General features: G+C 29.1%; 1 protein-coding gene across 9 annotated transcripts in view; it reads left to right on the forward strand.

The window, feature by feature from the left end:
• LOC121114803 (zwei Ig domain protein zig-8) overlaps positions 1–16,122 on the forward strand; it is a 221,319-nt gene extending 205,197 nt beyond the window's left edge. For 6 of the 9 annotated variants that reach the window (XM_040708880.2, XM_040708879.2, XM_040708881.2 and 3 more), the window contains one exon: positions 15,489–15,801. In XM_040708880.2, the coding sequence (XP_040564814.1) occupies positions 15,489–15,601 (113 nt within the window). In that variant the 3' untranslated portion in view covers positions 15,602–15,801. Of the gene's footprint in view, positions 1–6,439; positions 6,621–15,488 lie in introns of those variants that run through there. The other 3 variants (XM_040708878.2, XM_071887247.1, XM_040708883.2) reach the window with 3 other exon arrangements.
• The last annotated feature ends 5,197 nt before the right edge of the window (positions 16,123–21,319 follow it).

The raw sequence follows: 21,319 nt of genomic DNA on the forward strand, positions 1-21,319 counted from the left end.
CTGAACACAGGAAGTTTCTCTGTATAGAGGCAAGAATATTTGCTGCTGGGGATGTTACGTGAGGTCTCTTCTGATGGGTCTATGGCTACAATCATCTATAACAAGGGAGAAGGGAGAGAAAAAAATAAACAATGTTATTGGCAAGAAATACTTCGATGTCGATCTTCAATTCACTCTGAGTCCAACAAGGACTTGCATTCATAACTCCGCAAAAAATCATCAGGGTTACTCTCCCCATCGTTTATGAGCACACATTAATGTTCAATCAGGTTTTGAATATTGTTGAATGTAATAGGAAAGGAAGATGACTACTTAGTCTGAGTTAAATAATAATAATAGCTCACAGAAAGAAAATTCATTCTCCAGTTACCAATTCTAAAAAAAAAATGGAAAGCTATAAAATACATTGAATTTTCTTCACTACTAATAGTAATAAGGAGGATTTGTGAGCGATCGCTCAATCACAAAAAAAAAAAGAAGCTGTTTCATCCGAGCCGACTAACAATGTGAATCTTAATATTAATAATTAGAGAGAGGAGAAAAAAATTTTATCACAATTTTCAATAATCCTATATAAAATATTATTTTTTGACTTACAAATTTGTTAGCGTGAAAAAGTGTTTAGTAGTGTAAGTCGTCTGTAGAGGATAGGCTAGAGGGACTGCAATACCCCTAAATCGATTAATTTTGGTCATCCATACATCGTTATTAAGTTTTTAACGTGCCTCAAATATTGTTCATTTTAGAATGTGATCAATTATGTTACACACGATCAAGAGTTTAAAGCTGATAGTGTTTTACGTTTTGCAAATGTTGATGGACCTAGGAAATCCTTAATTTTTTGTTAATTTTTTTCTCCCTCTAAAAGAAGAATTATCGCATCTTTGGTGTAAACTGATTTAAAAACGCATAATAAAATTAATATACTTGTGTACTAATGCTATTTTAAATGTAGAAGTTTCTCCTCTTTACACCACTAAATTCATTTTCTCCCTCCAAAATCATTAAAGAGGCACCTGATATTAACAAGGGTCTTAATTTGCTTCGTCTAAAAAAATATATATTAAATGTAAAAAATTTCAAAAAAAGTTATTTGCTCAAATTTAGTGTCTCCCAAATAAATTTAACTCTAAAGTTAAAAAAAAAAGTTTTTCAATTCTTTCCCTTTCCCCCTAAACCAAAAATCTTACGGAAACACCTGCACTTTCAAGAAAATAAGTTTAAGTCAAATTTTTTTTCTTAACAAATCCTCACAGATTTTCTAATATTTTTAAGGGATATATAATTTTTCCTTGGAGCAACCTCAATTCTTTCTCTACAACCATGAAAAATTATAAATTAAGGAGCATTAAAAAAATTAAACGTTTTTAGCTATGAACAATTAAAATATTTAGCCGATTTTAGAAGTATATATGTCTAATTTTTCTTCAACCCACCTGCCAACACTAGATATAAAATATGATACCCACGTCTGTTTTGGTAGTGTTCACTATATCAACGAATCGATTACTCATTGTAATTTAAAAAAATAAAGAACACGTTTTTCAGTCTATAGTAGGGTGACAGTTATTTAACTATTTATGCAAAAATAAACTGTTGATTCCAATTGAATTCAACTAAATTTGATATTATATCCAAAACAGCTGTAATGTGTGCTGTGTGTCATATTTGTAGAGGATATTTAAATAAAACAACATTTCTTTCAAAAAAAAAACAATTGGTACAAAATTTCAAAAATTTCAAAAATTATTTCAATTTTGTCAATCGTATTTTTTATCAAAAGAAATGTTTTTTAACTCTAAGACCTTTACTTTGGAATAAAAGACACCCTAATGCACAGCTTTATGAAGAAAGGTTTAAAGCATGACACGTGCAATATGGTGGTTCTGTTGGCTGATTATACTAAGCAACAATATTTGAACTTTCTTAGTGGTCGGGGTTTCATGATTATTTTTATTTGCTTTTATGTCAACCCACCTGGCAACACTAGATATCAAATATGATACCCACGTCTGTTTTGGTAGTGTTCACTATATCAACGAATCGATTACTCATTGTAATTTTAGATATTGTTTTTTCTGGTTATTAAAATGAATTAAATAAACTAATGAACTTATAAACAAATGCAATCAAGAAGTTTCTCACAATATTTTGATGAATTCCAAATTGATATAAAAAATGAGAACCTCTTCGTTGTATTTCTAACTTAATTCACGAAATGTAGTTCGAGTTTATCGATGACACTTTCATGTTTAATCAAAAATTTAAAAATGACCATACTTTAATAGAAGTTTTGCGAATCAGATGCATCTTAGATACTTTGTAGTTGACACGTATATCGATCAAAGTATCATATGTTATTCAAAATTTCGTCAGATAAAATTTTTTATGATACGATTTTATATATTTAATCGTGAAAAAAAGTGGTTTTGTAACGTTTTAAAAAATTACATTTAACTATATTTTGCTTGCACGACAGTCACTAATGTGCTCAAATTGAAAAAAAAAAATCTTCTTCTAATTGGTCAAATGGTGTTGCATTGATTAAGTATAATATATATTATAGTATTAAAATTACTCTATTTGACCTATGAATCGTCGTCCCCTTCTCTGGGAGTGAGCGTGAATGGAATTTATGGATGTAATTTATCCCTAGCGTGTTACCCACTGAGCTACGTCGCTGCATCACAAATTTATTTGTTCATTGCATTTTCTCTCCTATAGTACAAACAATAAACATTTTAGAATACAAGAACGATAGCGAAAGCAATACGAAGCTGAAGAAAGGATTTCGATTGTGGTGGGAATAGTAAGGTTGCAGTAGGTTAAAATCTTCAGTCTGTAGCAATAAACATCAGCTATAGGCGGCAAGTGTTAGAAATAAAGATACTGTAAAACTTTGATATACGAGTGTCACAACATATGAATTTTTATCAGGGTACAAGCTGGTGGAGAGTTGTTGACAGAACGCGAGTTCCATAAAGAAAAATATAAATAAATGTAAAATACATAAAACATAAAAATATTTGACGCGTCCTCCATGTTCTTGACATACCTATTTATTTATATTAGAATTTCAATGTTTAGGTACACTATGACGCCACGATTGCGTCAAGTTCTTTTTTACATAATCACTCTATGTTTCATCTCTATGGCAAAAGTAGATAAACCGTCACCTGACATGAAAATACATTTGAGTGCTTAATTTTTTAGGGATATTATTCTGTTAAAAGTTGTATTGTTAATATTTCATTTTACAAATCTTAGTTACAGTTAGTAATCTATTTTTTTCTTCTTCTTTTTAATTGGAGAATATAAATAAATATAACAATAATCCATATGTCTGCAGAATGTAATGATGAACAAAGATTTGGAATTTCAATCTCAAAATCTCAATCTACTGAGACACTTTTTAAGTTCAAACTCCTCTTTTTTGCTCTTTTTCTTCCCCTTTCTTCATATGGGCTGCTAATAAATTGACTTTTCTTATAATATCAATTAAAAAAAGAGCTATATCCTCGACATATTGTGATGGACTTATTTCAAATTTTCAATGATGTAAAGCAGTTTTGAAGGCTTTTATAGCTAAAATTTCATATTTTAGCTATTAAGGATATATTTGTACACTTTATGGATGTAACTATTCTTATCGGTGATGAATTTCTGAAGAAAAAGCACTGTCTTTCGAATTCAAACAAATGGGTTTGAAGATCTTTAAACATAAGGCTTTTATATATTTTTGATGTTGAACAGTGTAATTGGATACTATCAATAAGCAAAACAATAATGTAATTTAAATACTATTGATAAATTATAAGCTTGCATAAAAATAGTTACAGACAAAGTACCTCAACAATTTGTTTTTGTTTAATTTTTTCTTTTGTTCTTATGGCAACATTTATATGCATACTTTCTATGTATGTATTTAAATTGTGCATTGGTATTTTATTTGGCAGATATAATGTTTTTATTCACCTTTTGAATAAACTTGTATTAATATTAAAAACAGTGTGGAACAAAACAAAAATGAATTAACCATTAATTTATCTTTTTCAATCAAAATGAAGTAGTCACGATTCATGACAATAAAGAGCACGTTTTTCAGTCTATAGTAGGGTGACAGTTATTTAACTATTTATGCAAAAATAAACTGTTGATTCCAATTGAATTCAACAAAATTTGATATTATATCCAAAACAGCTGTAATGTGTGATGTGTGTCATATTTGTAGAAGATATTTAAATAAAACAACATTCCTTTCAAAAAAACAATTGGTACAAAATTTCAAAAATTTATAAAATTATTTCAATTTTGTCAATCGTATTTTTTATCAAGAGAAATGTTTTTTAACTCTAAGACCTTTACTTTGGAATAAACGACACCTTAATGCACAGCTTTATGAAGAAAGGTTTAAAGCATGACACGTGCAATATGGTGGTTCTGTTGGCTGATTATACTAAGCAACAAAATTTGAACTTTCTTAGTGGTCGGGGTTTCATGATTATTTTTATTTGCTTTTATGTCTAAAATACAAAAACGGTACATTAAATTGTACACAAATATCTCTAGTTTAAAAAAATATTTTCAATATTCTTTTATCTTGTGTTGAATTTGAGAAAATCACTTACCGATGAGTTCTAATGATGTTTTTCTTTTGAGTCTTAGAATTTCCTCATTTCAGGCTGAGTCGATTAGAACCTTTAATGATAAACATTTAAAAAAAAAGAAAAAACTTTGAAAGTGCCTTTTATTTAAAGCCTAAGATATAGTTTTAAATAGTGTAAATGGTTCCAGATTCAAAAAATATTTTAATAATTTCAGTCTCTCTTTATGAATCGGAGAAACTGCCTTGTAAGTAAACAAAAAAAAATGACTTTCGTAAATATATCAATTAAATTCACTATTTTTGATCACAATGACAAAAAATATACAGGGTTCCAAAGCAAAGCATGGACTGAATGACGGATTTTTAGAAAAATGTCAATAATTTTGATTTTTTTTTTAAACTTTGAGACACGACCTTTGTGAACATGTTCACTCAATATGGCCGCCCTCAGCAGCAATCAAAGCCTCCACACGGAGGCGGAAATCCTTGCAAGAGTTGATGATTAATTTCTCGGACAAGTTGATCCACTCCTTAGCAAGGGCAGCCTTCAGGGAGTCCACGTTCGGGTGAGATGTCCGGTTAGTTTCCTTCTCCAAAGTGCCCCACATAGCAAAGTCCAACGGGTTCAAATTTGGGTTAAGATGATGGCCACATGTCCTTGGGCTAAAAATCAGCCATGTTAACCGGCATAATCTCGTAAGTTCTGCGCCGACAACATGGTTAATGTTTGGCCACAGGACATGTGGCCATCATCTTAACTCGGATTTGAACCCGTTAGACTTTGCTGTGTTGGCACTTTTACGCCATGCACATATTCGTGATTTTATTGAGTTGAACCCGGTTTATACTTCGAGGCAAGGTCTTGAATAGTTATAAACAAAACTCCAGCAAAATGTAAATAGCAACAGTGAAACAACAGCCGATAATATGGAGAGACGTCGAGTCTTAATTTTGGAATTTTCCGCGCGGGGAAAAACTCCCACTGAAATTGACAAGGTTCTGAACTGCAGCCGCACCACTGTTTACAGCGTGGTAGCCAAAGGGACTCCTGAGGCGACCAAAAGATCTAAGTCAAGGTCTCGAAGGTCGGACGAAATGGTTGTGCCGTGAAAAAGTATGTCGAGGACAAGAGAGGCAAGGTCACAGTCAGCGGCCTCTCCAGGGAGTTCAACGTCATCAGAAGGACCATGGACCGGCTGGTTAAGAGAGATCTTGGCCTTAAGGTCTGCAAGAGAACCCCTCGTCAAGCCCTCAAGCCGTAAAATTTAAAGGAGTGTTCAGTTTTAGACGCGCACACCTTTATATTAATATATTCTATAAGTCTTCCCCATACATACGAATTTTTGAGATTTTTATTTTTTACAAAATTCCATGTTTTTTCATCATAAAAAAACTTTTTTTCGTATAAAATAAAATGCTACACATAAAACTTAACGGTTAAACTACTTTTTATATAATGGTTATAAATATACATAAATCAGTTGTTGCGCTTAAAAAACCTATAACAATGATAAAAATAGTTTTACTTAAATTATGTTACTATAAATACCCAAAAGTGAACATGTATTTTGGGTAATCACAACTGTATTATTTTAATTTACTTATAGCACTTTTATACAATTTTACTCTGTATATAAACTCTTATTATGGTCTTAATGTATAAAAGTTATAGTGTGCCTTGTCAAATATTATTATTTTGTAAATCTTAGTTTCTAGAGACATGTCAAGCTGGAATGATTAAATTTTAGTAAACATTGTAGTACAACAATTACTACAATTGACCAAGGGATTATCTATGAAGTTCATATACATAATCTATATTTTCTTCCTTAGGGGCAACTGAGTATCAAATCTACGCCCATTGAGTCAAAAGAATTCTCCCGGGTGCATTGTCCATTGAGCTACGTCGTTTCATTTTTTTGTTTTCCTTGCTGTTAAAAAATTTCAAATAATTGTGCTCATCAAGCTTGTTTCCGAAATAGTTTCTAAAAACGAAATAATATATAAATAGAAATATACTCACATACCAGTGAAACATATATATTCCAATAAAAAATTATCATATTTATCTTAATGAATTTTCTTCTAACTTTTAGAGGTATCGTATAATTTTGAATAATTAAACAGTTTTTTGGAAGATGTAAAAAGTATATTATTAACCCTCATAATTTAAAAATATAAACATCCAATATTGTAAGAAAGTGTTTGATATTTTATTTTAAAATAAGTGATAGGGATACGTCAAAAAAACTACAACTATTAAATTTATGTAACATTATGATTAATCGTTATACATTATATAATGTAAATACATTTGGAGAAACAATAATATTTTTGCAAACTTTTCTTTAAGATATCGGGTAAAAACTGTTTTTGAGGGGCAAAAATAGTTTTTGAGGATCATTATTCTTATAATAATACAGTCAGTCTTTTTTTTCTGTATCTGATGTCATTTGAATTATTGGTTATTTTTCTATCTAAAATAGATAAAAACAATATAATAAACTAAAAACAAGTAAAAAAAATTGAATTTAAAATATTTGTGATGTTTCATTTTCTTAAAGAATGATGTTGAGTCTTCTTTAAAAAAATCATTTTCCAATCCATGTTTAATGGACTCTCTCAAATAATTAACCGTGGCATTATTTATTCTTCTTAATCACTTGTATAATTACACATTACATCAAGCATTTTTAGACAAACTAGAGCACTAAAAAGTTTATTATGTATTAATTTTTCCAAACTATAATACCGATCGGTGATTTATAATATCAATGTTTTCATATCTTAATCTACTATAATAAATGGAAATTTAATAATTCTATTAGTTTATTATTAATTTTATCTAAAAATGTTATTAATTATATTTTTTTTTTTAAATTTTTAACTCAAATTTGATATTCTTCACTATTGCAACATTCCTAAACCAAACCGACAGCTCCAACATTTAACGAGTTACATTCAACTGCAATTTGCTAGAAACTATCGATTTGTATTACCTTTACATATATTTAAACAATAGCAAACTCATGTAGGTATGTTGTGTTGAAATTGAACGAGTCTAAGTCAAACCAGCTTGGAGCAATTGAACAAAAAATTTTTGTTCCTACTGTCCCTTGAATCTCCGATTGTATACGCTAAAAGTTGCGTTGATATCACGCAACCTTACATATACGAGGATTGTCCGAAAAGTTTCCGACCTAGAAAAATACAAGACTGTATTTGGTAACTCTATACACTTCTCTAGTGATGCTTCCATCCCTGAAACCAGTTTAAATAGTACTGTTGTTTTTAATGACTCTGCCCCTACATGTTTCTTTTTTCTCACATTTCCAATAAATGGTATTGCAATTTTCTTTATGCTGTTAAACAATTATTTGAATTGAATTTGAGTCAATTAAGATACTCTCTAAAGAGGGCACCTGAAGAAACATTCTTCAAAAGCTCACACTCTACTCGGAGGAAAGAGATCCCAATACCTTTAGAGACTGCCTCTTAAAAACCGACAATATTTAAAAATGGAATATTGATTTATTTTTAATAATTCCTTTGATTCTCTACAAATTATTATTTTCAATTTTTTTTCTAGTCATATTGTGTATTGAACTACATTAAGTAGATAAGCAGATGAGAGACTATAGTAGGGGAAGAGTAATGACGGGATTCACTTGTATTTCCCGCTATTTAAAGATTCATGATTACATAGTTTCTAATCCATAAATACCATAAATCATTCATATCCGTCTCCCATCCAACATAAGTCATCACTCATCTCCAGTGCCCAATGCCCAACCCTCATTATATAGCTATACACAAAACTACTAGCTAGGTTAGAAACATAAGCCGTTTGACGTCATTAAATAGCCCTCTTCAAAATGTGAAAATGAATTTTACAGGGAATTAAATTACTAGGAATGAAAAAACAGGAAATGGGAATAAAATTATCAGTCACGATAAAGGCTATAGTTATAGCTGCAATTAAATCTATTAACAAACTAAAAATGTTCCTAAAATGTATTACAAATAAGCGAATCAGTGAATTTTTTGTAGTGTAAATTTACATTAATCGGATCATAATAATACAACTAAGGTTACAAGAGACAATCATAAGAGTACTTTTTTTTTTTTGGGCAGGGGGGAGTTGTGATGATACTTTTCCAAATATTGCAAAAAATATGTTATAAAATGTACCAGAAATTGGAAAATAAAGTTTTTTGAAGTTTTATCATTTTGTGGCAAAATTGACGTTTCATGATAAAATGAGAAAAAAACGAGAAAAAAAAATAAAAATTATTCAGAAAATGTCAGATATTTCAGTTAAACATCAATATTTATGAGCCAAATTTATATGCAAGCAAATCTACAGACAAATTTCTACAAACTTATTTGATTTAAAAATCCGATATTTCATGATATGCCTTCAAATTTTTTTGTTTTTGCATTTTCCTAGTCCCATAAATTTATTTATTTTTCGTAATTTCCACATGAAAAAAATTGTCCATTCTACATTTTGTGGGATCGACGTTTTGTACGTTTAATATTTTGTCCTACTACGTTTTGTATTTGGACGTCATGTCCAAACATAATTTATTAAAGATATTATAATTCTTTATTTTATTATTTATGATCAGCAAATATTTCAATAGTAGGTCAATGGCCTCAAAATTTTTCAAATTGCCAATTTTTTCAAAAAAAATAGTTAATTATTCTTTAATTATCATGAAAACTGTTAAAGATACAGCTTTTTATATTCCATAACTTTTTAAAAATGACTAAATTTACTATAATATATAATACTGTTTTATATGGGTAAAAATCTTTTTAATTTGAGTAATATTGAAAAAGATTTGAAGAGAAAAATAATACATATATAACATATCGGGCAACATTTTTTTATATATATTTGTTTTTCCTACAAAAAATCCAAATTTCATGAAATATTTTCATATGGTTTTAGACGGATAATTATTTCTTTTATTAAAAATAATACCATTGTTAAAGTGTATATTTATAGTGGATTTTTATATTGATAATTTCTTTATTAATATATGATAATTTATATGATAAGAAAAAATAGTTTCTACTTTATCCAGCATTATTATAAAATTTGCAAATTCATAAATGGTTATCTTTTTTTATTGGGAGACGATCGAACATATCTTTTCCAATTAGATTAGACATAATTTTACCACTCCAATGGATTACCAGACGAATGTAACATCGTAAATTTGTCTTAATATTATTTTATTCTCTACATCTATATTCAATTCTCTTACTACATATAGTACTTTGCTTAAGAGCAAACTCATTAATGTTTCCGCCCATACCCTTGACTGATTCTGCTAATATAAAAACAGTTTTTTGATTATACACTTTTTTGGGATCAAGAGCAAATGAAACTTCTCAAGTAATTAAAGTTTTTCTTCCTCTTCTAAAATTCAATTGAGTATACCGTAGTTCTACTTCTTCCTTAATATTTTCCCTCTATAAATATGATACGAGTATAGTTCCATACCAAATGGATTTAAATTGTAAACAAAAGGACTTCAGATTATGCATATCAGAAATTATGCTTCATAGAGGGCGCTTTGATATTTAGGATACCTCTGAAGGACCGATAAATGGGACTAATGTAACATCCCAAATTAGAGACATATACAACTAAAACAAAGAATCATGTTTTTTAGAAGAAAAATAGTAAAAATAATTGCACGCAACGACTTATTTATGTTTTAGTTATCTCTTTAACTATTATGCATTGTAATTCATATTATGAATATTTTTTTATCTGAATACATTAATCTATCTTAGAGTAAAATTATAGAACATAAAAAGCTGTACTGTGAACTTTTTTTCACAATAATCAAGGGAAAAGTAATTTTTTTTTTGAAGAAATTGGCAATTTTCAAAACTTTGAGGCCGTTGAGTTACCTCTAAATATTTTTCAATTTCACTGAAACTGTGCCGATTGTATTTTTATCAATAGAAACAGATTTTAAGGCGGCAACACAGACATTTCAAAAAAAATAAGAAGAAGAAGAAGAAACAATATAACTTGTCAGTTATTTAAAGTGTGCCTGTTAGTAAACGATATTTAAACCATTTATCAGGAGAAGTTATGAATTTAATTTTTATAGCAATTATACAATCTACTGGGCTTCGTTGGGATATATTTTGTCTTTTTAAATAATTTTGGAAGGGCAGAAGAGAAAAAAGTTTTTGAACATTTCCATAGGAAGACCATTTAAATTTATAAAAGTTTTGATCTCAAAGGCACAATTGGTTTTTGGAGATTCGATAGGCCTTTAGAGGCAATTTGATTGATGAAGGACTTCGAATATAATCAGAGCGATACCGGTGCATATGATTGTTATGTTAATTTTATTTAAACTTTCCCTCTTCGGCATCTCCCACTTCAATGAAAGTTCATATTTTTCCAGAATGCTTTTAGATCCATCACAAAAACTTTTTATTCGAGCTGAAAATCTTGACAGTATTGATAATATTTTTGAGAGACCATACTGTGGTTTATCTAAAAATCCACTACTTTCCCGTATCAAAACACGATTAAGATATTCCTGAGAGAAATGTTCCCTGTACTATAGGTTACGAATCCAGATGCTAGAGAGAATCTGCAGTGTAAAAGGAACGTAATCCATAATTTTTTCTTTAAAAAACATTTTTTGAAGAACACTTGTTAATGCAATAAGCGATGATATATGATTAATTTATATGGATCGAATTTTGCATCATAAGAGGACGTAAATTCTTACGATAGCTTTTTGGGAATTAAAACTATTTTGCTTTCGGTCCGAAGTCGGGAAAAAATCCTAGAGCCAATACCTTTTCATAAAACAGTAATAAAATAGGACCCAAATAAAAAGCAAACTTTTTATAAAATTCAAACGTAAGCCGAGATTGACCAGGTGCCTTGTTCATTTTAGCTTCCTTGACAGCTGACTTGATTTTGTCAATTCAGTTTTAATTTAATTGTTGTCATCATAACCGATCACACGCTTGTTGTCCAATTCACATCTCAATTTCTCGTAAAAATCAGCAATGTACATTTATATCTTATGCACAGAGTAGAATTTTCAAAGTCAATACATCTCGAACAGTTTCATATAATAGGATAAAATTTTATTGCATAAAAATATAGGATCCCTGGATGTCACACCTGATTCCGCCATTAAGTACAAATCATTGTTTGAGTTTCTTTGACTCCCTTGTTTTAAACAATACAACCTGGGGTTTGATGGATCATATATATGCTCTATTTTGAGCTTGACACAATGAAGAAGATTTAATATATTTGATCTATTTTATAATATTTTTCCGGAGGAAATATTTCATCCTCATTGATATTTTCAATTTGATTAAGACGTTTTCGTCTAATTTGGCTCCAGCTCTACGAAAAACATTTTTGATTAGTTTAATCATCTTCTTTACGTAGCAAAAACGCCATCCCCATTTGTTACTTCAGATCTGGCAGTTTCAATTATTGAAATGATCCTATTATTAACCTCAAGATCGTCAATTAAGATAGGGTTGAGTTTCCAAGATGATTTAAATGTTGGTAGTTTTGAATTGGATTTCAGATATACTATCACGCCTCTGTAATCTGATATCCTAGTGTCTACTTTGTTCAGCTCGAGTGCATCTTTATGAAATGCCTTGAAAAGAACGAGATCGATCCTTGAAGATACAGGTCTCCTTTGTTTGTCAACAGAAAAGAATCTATGAGAAAAATTTCGTACTACTTCCCCAGCATCAATAAATTTGAAGGAAGCTATAATAGACGAGAGAGCTTTTGTAGCTCAAGGTATGAAAATAGCTGAGTTATTTTTTGAATCAAGGCTTGATTTTAAAATTTCCTCCTAGAACAACCGCTCTGTGAGATAATATTGACACAAGCTTAGTATTGAAAAACTTTGGATCATCAATATTAGGCCCATACAGCCCAATTAAATAAAAATTAGCTTCAAATGCTTCACATCGGAGTTTGACAAGATTTCCTTCTGAGCATTTAAACCCGAGTTTGGGATTTTGGGATTTTTTAATCAATAATGATACAACTCTTTTAGGATTTAAGAGGTATTCATTATGAGATGTGTAAACCACTTCTCATCCGGTAATGAGAAGTGGCTATCCAAGTTACATCTCGTATCACATAGAATGATAACATCAGGGAGTACAGGAATTTTAGCAATATAGAGAGACGATATTTCCTCTCCAAGGTTTGAAGGGAATTAACATTTCAAGATAAAAAATGAAATCATATCTGTTTAGACTGTTTATGGGATTACTCTTCACCATTTTTGACTTGTGTTAGTTATGATACAGGTCTTCTGGGATTGAAAGAAGATCTTGATCTTACTATATTTTCAGTAGAAATACTTTGGTTCCTTTTTTATATCCTAAGTGACAAATAACTTCCTTCCTTTTTTTTTTTTTTTTTTGTTCTTCCCATCATTCATTTGTAATACAACTGTTTGGTGTGTTTCAATTGCATGTTCCTTTATCATCCTTTCCACATCTATAGGTTCATGTGTATAGAAAGATGCAAAACCATACCCCGACAATTGCATTCTCTGTAAAGCCAAACAACAGAGCAGCATTATAAACCATGAGTTGTTTCATATTAACATTTTTGAATACGCGACCCTCCCCCCCTACTCCTTAAAAATATCCTGCGGACGCCCCTCAAATAGGACCAACTTTCATTACAATTCTCTTTACAATAGTATGTATGTTAACATAACATCAATTAATGCCAGTCAATCAAATCAACGTTCATAATAAGTTATAAGTTAACAAAGTAGATAAGTAAACAAATCAACAGTTAATCAAAAAGCACATTATAATTATTTAAAATTTATTGCATAAAAGCATAATATTAGAAACAAGGTGCCTTATCTTAAGAGGATCAAAATTAAATTTGAATGTATGTATAATGAATCTTTTGCATGATTACTAAATTAAATGTTGAAAATTCTATGTGTTTATCTCAAAAAGCGAAACGGTGACCTGTGATACAAAATATCATTCTATCATTTTTGAACAACAACATATATGTAGATAAAAGTCAGAAAAATAATTTCAATTCATCTGGCCCACCGACGGTATTTTAACTTGTTTGTATTTGTATACAATTTATATATTCATAAGTTTCAGAATTACTTTCATCCTTCTATCAGTTATTGTATATTATTTATTGTCAATTAAATAGGCGACCAAATGTTATTTGTGGGCGTATTCACTCACACATACAAAACTTGTAATCATAATTATAATATAAAGTAAAAAAAGAAAAAAATAACTTAAGAAGGGTTACCACATCTATCATGGGTGTACACTCTACGTAATACACAATTTATGTCGAGGAACTTTATATATTATTATTATCTTCAACCTCAACAACTCTCCCTTATAAAATAAGAAGACCTCTTGATTTAAAATGTTTCTGGTTTTGGGAGCGAAAATGCCACGTTAGTAATTTTCATACATCCAAAATTTAAATTATCATCATATTTTCACTCCTACAGGCAATACACTTTTAAATCAAGTAAATTATTTATCTTGAAAGGAAGAATTTTTGAGGTTTGAAGGTGCTTGAATATGTAAAGTTCTTTCAAAATAAATTGTCAATTGGTCCGTTTCAAAATTATACATTTATATACGTGTACAGGCATGATATATGTGGTAACCACCCTTAAGTCAAAATTTTGAATTTAAATCATACTAATCAAGAGATGGTAAATTCTAAATAACTAATAATTACACTATGAAACAAAATTCAGGTCATGGAAGGACTGTCAGCTAAAAACCACATTCATTATTGTTATTTAAGACATAATAAAGTGACCATTAAAATTTTCAATTGCGGTAGATTTATCCTTTAAAGCCTTTTTAAAAGGCACATTTTATATTGTAATTTTGATTTAGAGGCCTATTTCAAAGTGAAATAACTATATAAATAAAAATTAAAATTAATAACAATCAATAAGTAATATTCCAGTCTTCAATAAATAAATTATTTACTAAGTTATCTTGAATACAGTTCCTACAAAATGCGTCTAATTATACAAAAATGAAGATTGATATTTGAAAGGTAATATTTTTTCAATAATTTACTTTATATTTTATAGCTAAAACTAAAGATTATTAATTAATTATTTTACGATTAAGAAAGATTTGCCCTAAAAAAAGTTCGATTTTAAATAATTTTATCAGTTTAACTTTCAATTTTCTAATGGAATATTTAATAAAAAAGATTAAGTGAAGTTCCTAAATTAAATATAAATATGTCAATTAGATGACTTACATCTAATCAATTAATACGTTCGATATGAAACAAATTTAAATTTATGTCTCAAAAATATTAACTACTTAATATTATTAATCAAATAATCTTAATGATATTTAATTCTGGATTATTTTTTAATCAAAACTATACTCTTTAAAACATGATTTTTTTAAGAAAGGGGTTAAAGACCAAACCTACTGCGATTAAAATTTTAATGGTCCTTTGCGTGTTCTATGGCTAAAAATAACTATAATAAATGTATGTTTTAGCCGGTGGGGAAAAATTCTTATTGTATAGTGTTATTATTGCTTATCTGTTTGTACATGTAGCAACTTGTTCACAAAAATATTTAAGTTTACTCATTTACATTCCCTCCACCCATATTGTCTTAAACTTTGATGATAATCATAATCAAAAATTCAAATATGGATCGATACATTTTTTATCCGGATCGCACTTATCATTGTTTCAATTATCCGGTGGTATTTATAAAAAGTTTTTTAACTTCTGTCAAGTACTATTAACAAATTATATGTTAAAAAAGAAATTAATCCAAATTAAATGATATATTTTCAGGAAATCTTCATGCTGCTATCCATTCAAATATATCTTACATCTTGAATCCAAATGTTATTCTAACTTATTTTCTTATTTTATTGCATTTTACAATTTATAACGAAAAAAATTAAATTTGAATATGTATAAATAAAGTAAAGTTTGTTATATAATTAATTTGAATTATGTTTATATATTGATAGTTAATTAATATAATATGTACTGTATTTCTTTTAAAAATTACTTCTCAAAATATTATTCAATTTATGAAAATATTTAATTACTTTATTGGTAATGTAAGTTCATTTTAATAAATTATAATCAAGAAATCCAACAATTTAGGTTCAATAGTAAATCAACATTTCCCTACTAGAAATGTCATCTTTATTCACATTAAATATGTAGTCAATATAAAACATTATAACTATTTCGAGGAAGAAGAATAAAATCTACATAGTTTCTCCAGCCGCCTTTGCCAAAACTTAAGGATTCACAGAAAAGAGTGAACATTAAGGACATAAGGATCATGAACACAAAATTTCGCGAATTCACGGATCCAGGGATCTCAAAACTTACATTTTAGATAATGATTTTTCAAAAAAAAACTTAACTCTTATTGTTTGGACGGAATTATTAAATAAAACTTTTAATTTTATTTTTTGAAAGAGAATTACTTTTACTAGTATTAAGTTTAAATCTGTTAAAAATATTACAGTTTAGTTTAAACTCCTACTTTGCCAATAAAAGGGAACAGGGTCTAATTGATAATTATGCATGTATTAAATAGGAAACACATCAGTGAATATAAATATTAAAGGGCAATCCTTGATTTCAAATATGTTCATGGTAAGGAACTATTCTTAATTGAAGAATTATCAGCCTATTTAACTTTGGATCAGTGTTTTCTTTACGGTATGACTTTAACAATTTATGACATAAAGATTTTATATGACTTTCCTTTATCTTTCAAGATACCCGAAACCTTACAAGAAGCAAGGTGGCTTACTAAAGCTAGTATTAATTTATGACCATATATCTCAAATTCAAGTTTAAGTGCAATTTTTTTAAACTTGCTAAATTTATCCTGAATAATGTAGTTTGTAAATCTCCCCTAACTACATGACTAGCTTTTTTATCCACTCTCAACCTCGTCTTTCAATTATTAAAAGGAAACATTAGAAAAACATATTTCGGTATTTTTCTTGTTATTAACTGTTAAATATTATTATGAGAATTCTTATTAATGATTATATATATTGATTGTATGAAAATAAATATCAATGACAGAGTATGAAATGACAATTTTTTTAAAAAAAGCCTTTGATTTATATAAATTAATAGAAAAATACAAATCCTATGTAATGCATTTTTGAGTTCATAATAGGTAAAACTTTAATAATATGTAGAGTTAACAGTTATAATTCATACAAGAGTCAACTTATGAAAATGAATTAAAACATCTGAAAGTAAAATATATCAACAATGAGTTCTACTAATATTTGGAGTGGACAAAGGCTCAATTACTTAACCTCATGTAGGCGGAAGTGTATTTTTAATGGTAAAAGTCAAATTGCAAAACCTGAAGCTTTAAGCCATTTAGCAAAGCGTGTTTATTTATATTCGAGTCTTGATAAATATTTATAAAATAAAGTTGAGTTAATTATTTTACTTTTTAGTTAGGAATAAATTATGTCAGATATTAAAATTAATCTATCGGAGTTTTCTGATAATAGTTTAGTCTGTAAGCTCTGCAACCTGTCCTGCAAGGTAGCTGAAAAGCTTTTTCGTCATGTTTAGACTGATTTTGAATTCAAAGAAAGTTATCCAAAAAGCTCGGTCAATCTCTTCCGATCGTTTTCCCTCTTATACCAGGAGCTTGCGATACATGATGTGACCCGTATTATGTTTTAATGTAAATTCAAATTACTAATAAATACAGTAAATAGTCATCCACGAGATATCCAAGTTAATGAAAACTAAAGGATTAATAGCAACTCCCTTAAGAACTAAATTAAAATCGCCAATTGTCGATATATTGTTACAATTATTTTATATTATCATTGGAAAATAATTAGTCTTACATCTTGTACATAGTAGGCAGACTCTTCATCAGAGCATCTTCTCTGATGGGAATACATGAATGAAGTGCCTATCTTCCCATAAATCAATCTAAAACTAAAGAGTAAATAAAATCTTTACAGCAAAGAAGTTAAAAAGAAGGAACAAAAATTCAAGCATAATTTATATACTTAATTTCTATTAATTTATTATGGAATATATATCCTTCATCTGAGGTAAACTCTAAAAACTTAATAAATTCCGAACGGTTTCTTTAGTAACCTCTCCTTGAAGGTTCCATCAATATCTATAGCCTGTAGTCCTTCACCGCCAATTACCCGCCAGTATTGAGCTTTCCCAAATTCCGATTTAGCTTCATGTATTTACAAAATTTATCCACCTCCGGAGAGACTCCAACAAATTATCGCATGAATATTAGAATTATAACTTAAGAATTGAACTCCTCCAAAACATGGAGACGGGACTATTCCAGTAGGTATCTTCGGACAGTGGACACCAAAGCCATACAGTACTCGTAGGGATCAGTTGACTAGCAGACTTCATCTCTAAGATTACTCTTCATATGGTGGAAAAGCGTATCTGCTTCCTTGAAAGACAAGTTGCAGAGATGTCAAAGTAGACCATTTTCGGAGGACTCCCACAAATTCATCTTACATAACTCATCACTAAAATAACTAAAAGTTAATAGTTATATATTAATACTAGAATTAGTAGAATAAAAAATTTATATATATATTAGTTTCGATCTACTTTCTAACCTTGTGACTCAAATCAAGCAATTTTTTTATTAATACACGAATATATTCTAGTTTATAGCTAGAATTGTTATTTTCTTGACGGTAGAAATCAAAACAAAATACTGCCTCTGGCGCACAAAAAAGTAAATTCTGACCAAGACATCTTTCGCCTGTTTATTGTTTTTCTTCCTCGTTTCGCTACTTGGTTTAGAGATTTAGTCCACTCCACGTCTTAGTAAAACTCATTGGATTGGATTGAATATCCCAACATCAAAAAGAAGAGGAGTTTTCAATAACACATTTATGATTTATTACTTTTTATTATAATAATAAATTTATAATTTAAGATACAATGTTCAATTATTGTCATAGGTAGAAACTTGGCTCGAAACTTAACATAGACCCCATAATTTAATTTTAATATATGATATACTTCTTTACAAAATGATATATGAAAAAATAACCGAGAATAAACATCATCATCTTTTAACTCGAATAAACCAATTTTGTTAACAAAGCTCCATATTATAAAAATCTTCTCTAACTTAAGCTAAGTCCGTTTTTTGGACCTCCAATGAGTATCTTCAAAAAAGTGAATTATATTAGATGACACAATAACTCCTAATTATATCTGCAAATAACAACTAAACAGTACCTCTAGCAGAAAAAAAAATTATGTACACCGAGACATATTTCAACTATTGATCATGTGGGGCACGTGGCTTCTTGGTTTAAAGCTTTAGAAATAATTAAAGAGACAACTGCTAAGGAAAATGAAATTCCTTCTTTATACTACCAATTAAAAATTCACGGACCAGCTAAAAAACACACACGATTTACATGTATGCTTCTTAGCAATTTCTTCCCTTGCAAGGTAACTAGAAATACAATGTATGTCCATAACATACATCGGGGCAGCTCTCCTTTTCAAATTGATGTACTGTACCAACCGCTGATCAGCCTAAATAGAACGATTGTTTTTGTGACGTCAGAGTGGATATGACGGGCTCATAATATAAAATAGTTTAGTCATTGTTTTTATAGTAATTAGTAATAAATTACTGTTATATTAAATTCATAAATCTTCCTGGTTAATAAAGTTGTATGTCTTAGCATTATTTTAATATGTTTACTTAAACAATTATTTCATATCGTGGCAGAATGTATGTGAAACTTTTCATATTGAAACACAAATTGCGCTAAGTTGTTAAGTTTGTGGGTATTTTTGCATTTTGCTGTCGTGTGAATTACTAAAGTAATCCATGACTTAACTATAAATTACAGTATATAAATATGTACTAGTTTTTGTTTTTCAACATTTGCTTCTATAAAGTTCAGTAAAAAATAATCAATAGAAATTATAGTCAAGTAGTACAATATATTTGATGTTTGACATCTTGCCAAAATCAGGATTGCCTTGAAAACTATTTTTCCAGAATTATATATATTCGACGAACTAACTCATCCTAATGTTGTAGAATCAATAGATCGATTTTGCATTATTGTAATCAGTAGCTCAGAAAAGATTATTGTTGAAAATGCTCCCAATCATTTTCAAAATGACGATCATTCTCATTCCATGATTCAACAAGTCACAAGGAGTATGTTGGATGGAAAAAATTCAAGAGAAAACTATGAATCTATTACAGAAGAAACGTTTGAAGGCATTAAAGATTTTGATTTATATATTTTTATATATATATTTTTTTTTGAAGAGCAAAAAGAACATAAGAAACCACTGTTTGTGAAGATGAAAATAGAAACTACAATGTAGGATATTTTGCAAGTATTCCTAACAAAATCAACTGTCAGGAAGAGGGATTTATATACGTTGTGGGGGTATGTGGCCAAAAATCTCCTCCTCAAATTTCCAACGTTAGGAATCCATACCTCGTATCTTAATGCTATGCCTAGTCCATGGCCACAAACTCTAATAAGAGAGAGATAATTCAACCATCTTCAGATTTTATAAACTTTTCAAAGAAATTGGAAGACGAATTGAATCAATTCCACAGCAACTATGTAGATACTAAACAACTTTTTATGGATATACTGATAAAAATTATTGATGGTAAATACCCTTATGAACTTCATGATGTTATCAAAAAAATTAATATTTACTCGAACATTTATTCGACAAAAATATATTAATAAATTAAATAAGAGCCGTATAACATATAAATTAGCTAGGAAAATAAGAAAGATTACTCATTTTGCCTTTTAACTTTTAAAGTAATTAAATATCAAATTTTTATCCCACTCTAATTTATTTCTATTGAAAGTATTGAAGTAAATTATATAGATAATTTACCTCTATAATATTTTATTTTTGAGGTATATTTAGTTTTAAAAACTGAAAAACATTTTAATCTTAATTATACGTGAATTCATTCAATGAATTTAATAGTATATCGATTATGACGTAACGCTCCGTTGACGAAGGAAAAAAAAGGATAAAGCGTGGTAGAAGACACACATTGGTCTAAATATGCGTAATTGACATACCTTGTATTTCTAGTTACCTTGTTCTTTTGTAATTTTAGTTATACATGTAGCTAGATTATATACATTCACAGCTAGCTGAAAGATGATGTCATCCCATAAAAATGCCCTAATCTGGTGAGCTAGCCCTCATCGCTACCTCCATGACTAACACAAGTATCAACTAGCAACTAAAGAATGAACGACAAGAAGCTCTGGAGTATGCAATGTTCTTGTCAGCAGAAGATCTCTATGACAAACTCTCTTGAGAATCATTACCCTCTGGATTCTTGTTGCTCAAAACTCCAAAAGTTGCACTTGTCAAATCAGATACAAAAGGACTAGACATTGTAGCTTGCCTCGAGATGAAAGAAGAAATCTCCTTCAGGATCTTCTTTAACAACATCGAACTAAATATCACCTTAGTATCAAACTGCATAAATTCTGAAACTAAAATTAACTCATGTCACTGAGGCCATTAACATTCCTCTAAAACATCTGCCTCTCAAATAATAAAATGATTTTAGTTAATACAAAAGAATAACTAAAGGTGAA

Source organism: Lepeophtheirus salmonis, chromosome 3, assembly GCF_016086655.4.
Source record: "Lepeophtheirus salmonis chromosome 3, UVic_Lsal_1.4, whole genome shotgun sequence".
Classification (NCBI taxonomy): Eukaryota; Metazoa; Arthropoda; class Copepoda; order Siphonostomatoida; family Caligidae; genus Lepeophtheirus; species Lepeophtheirus salmonis.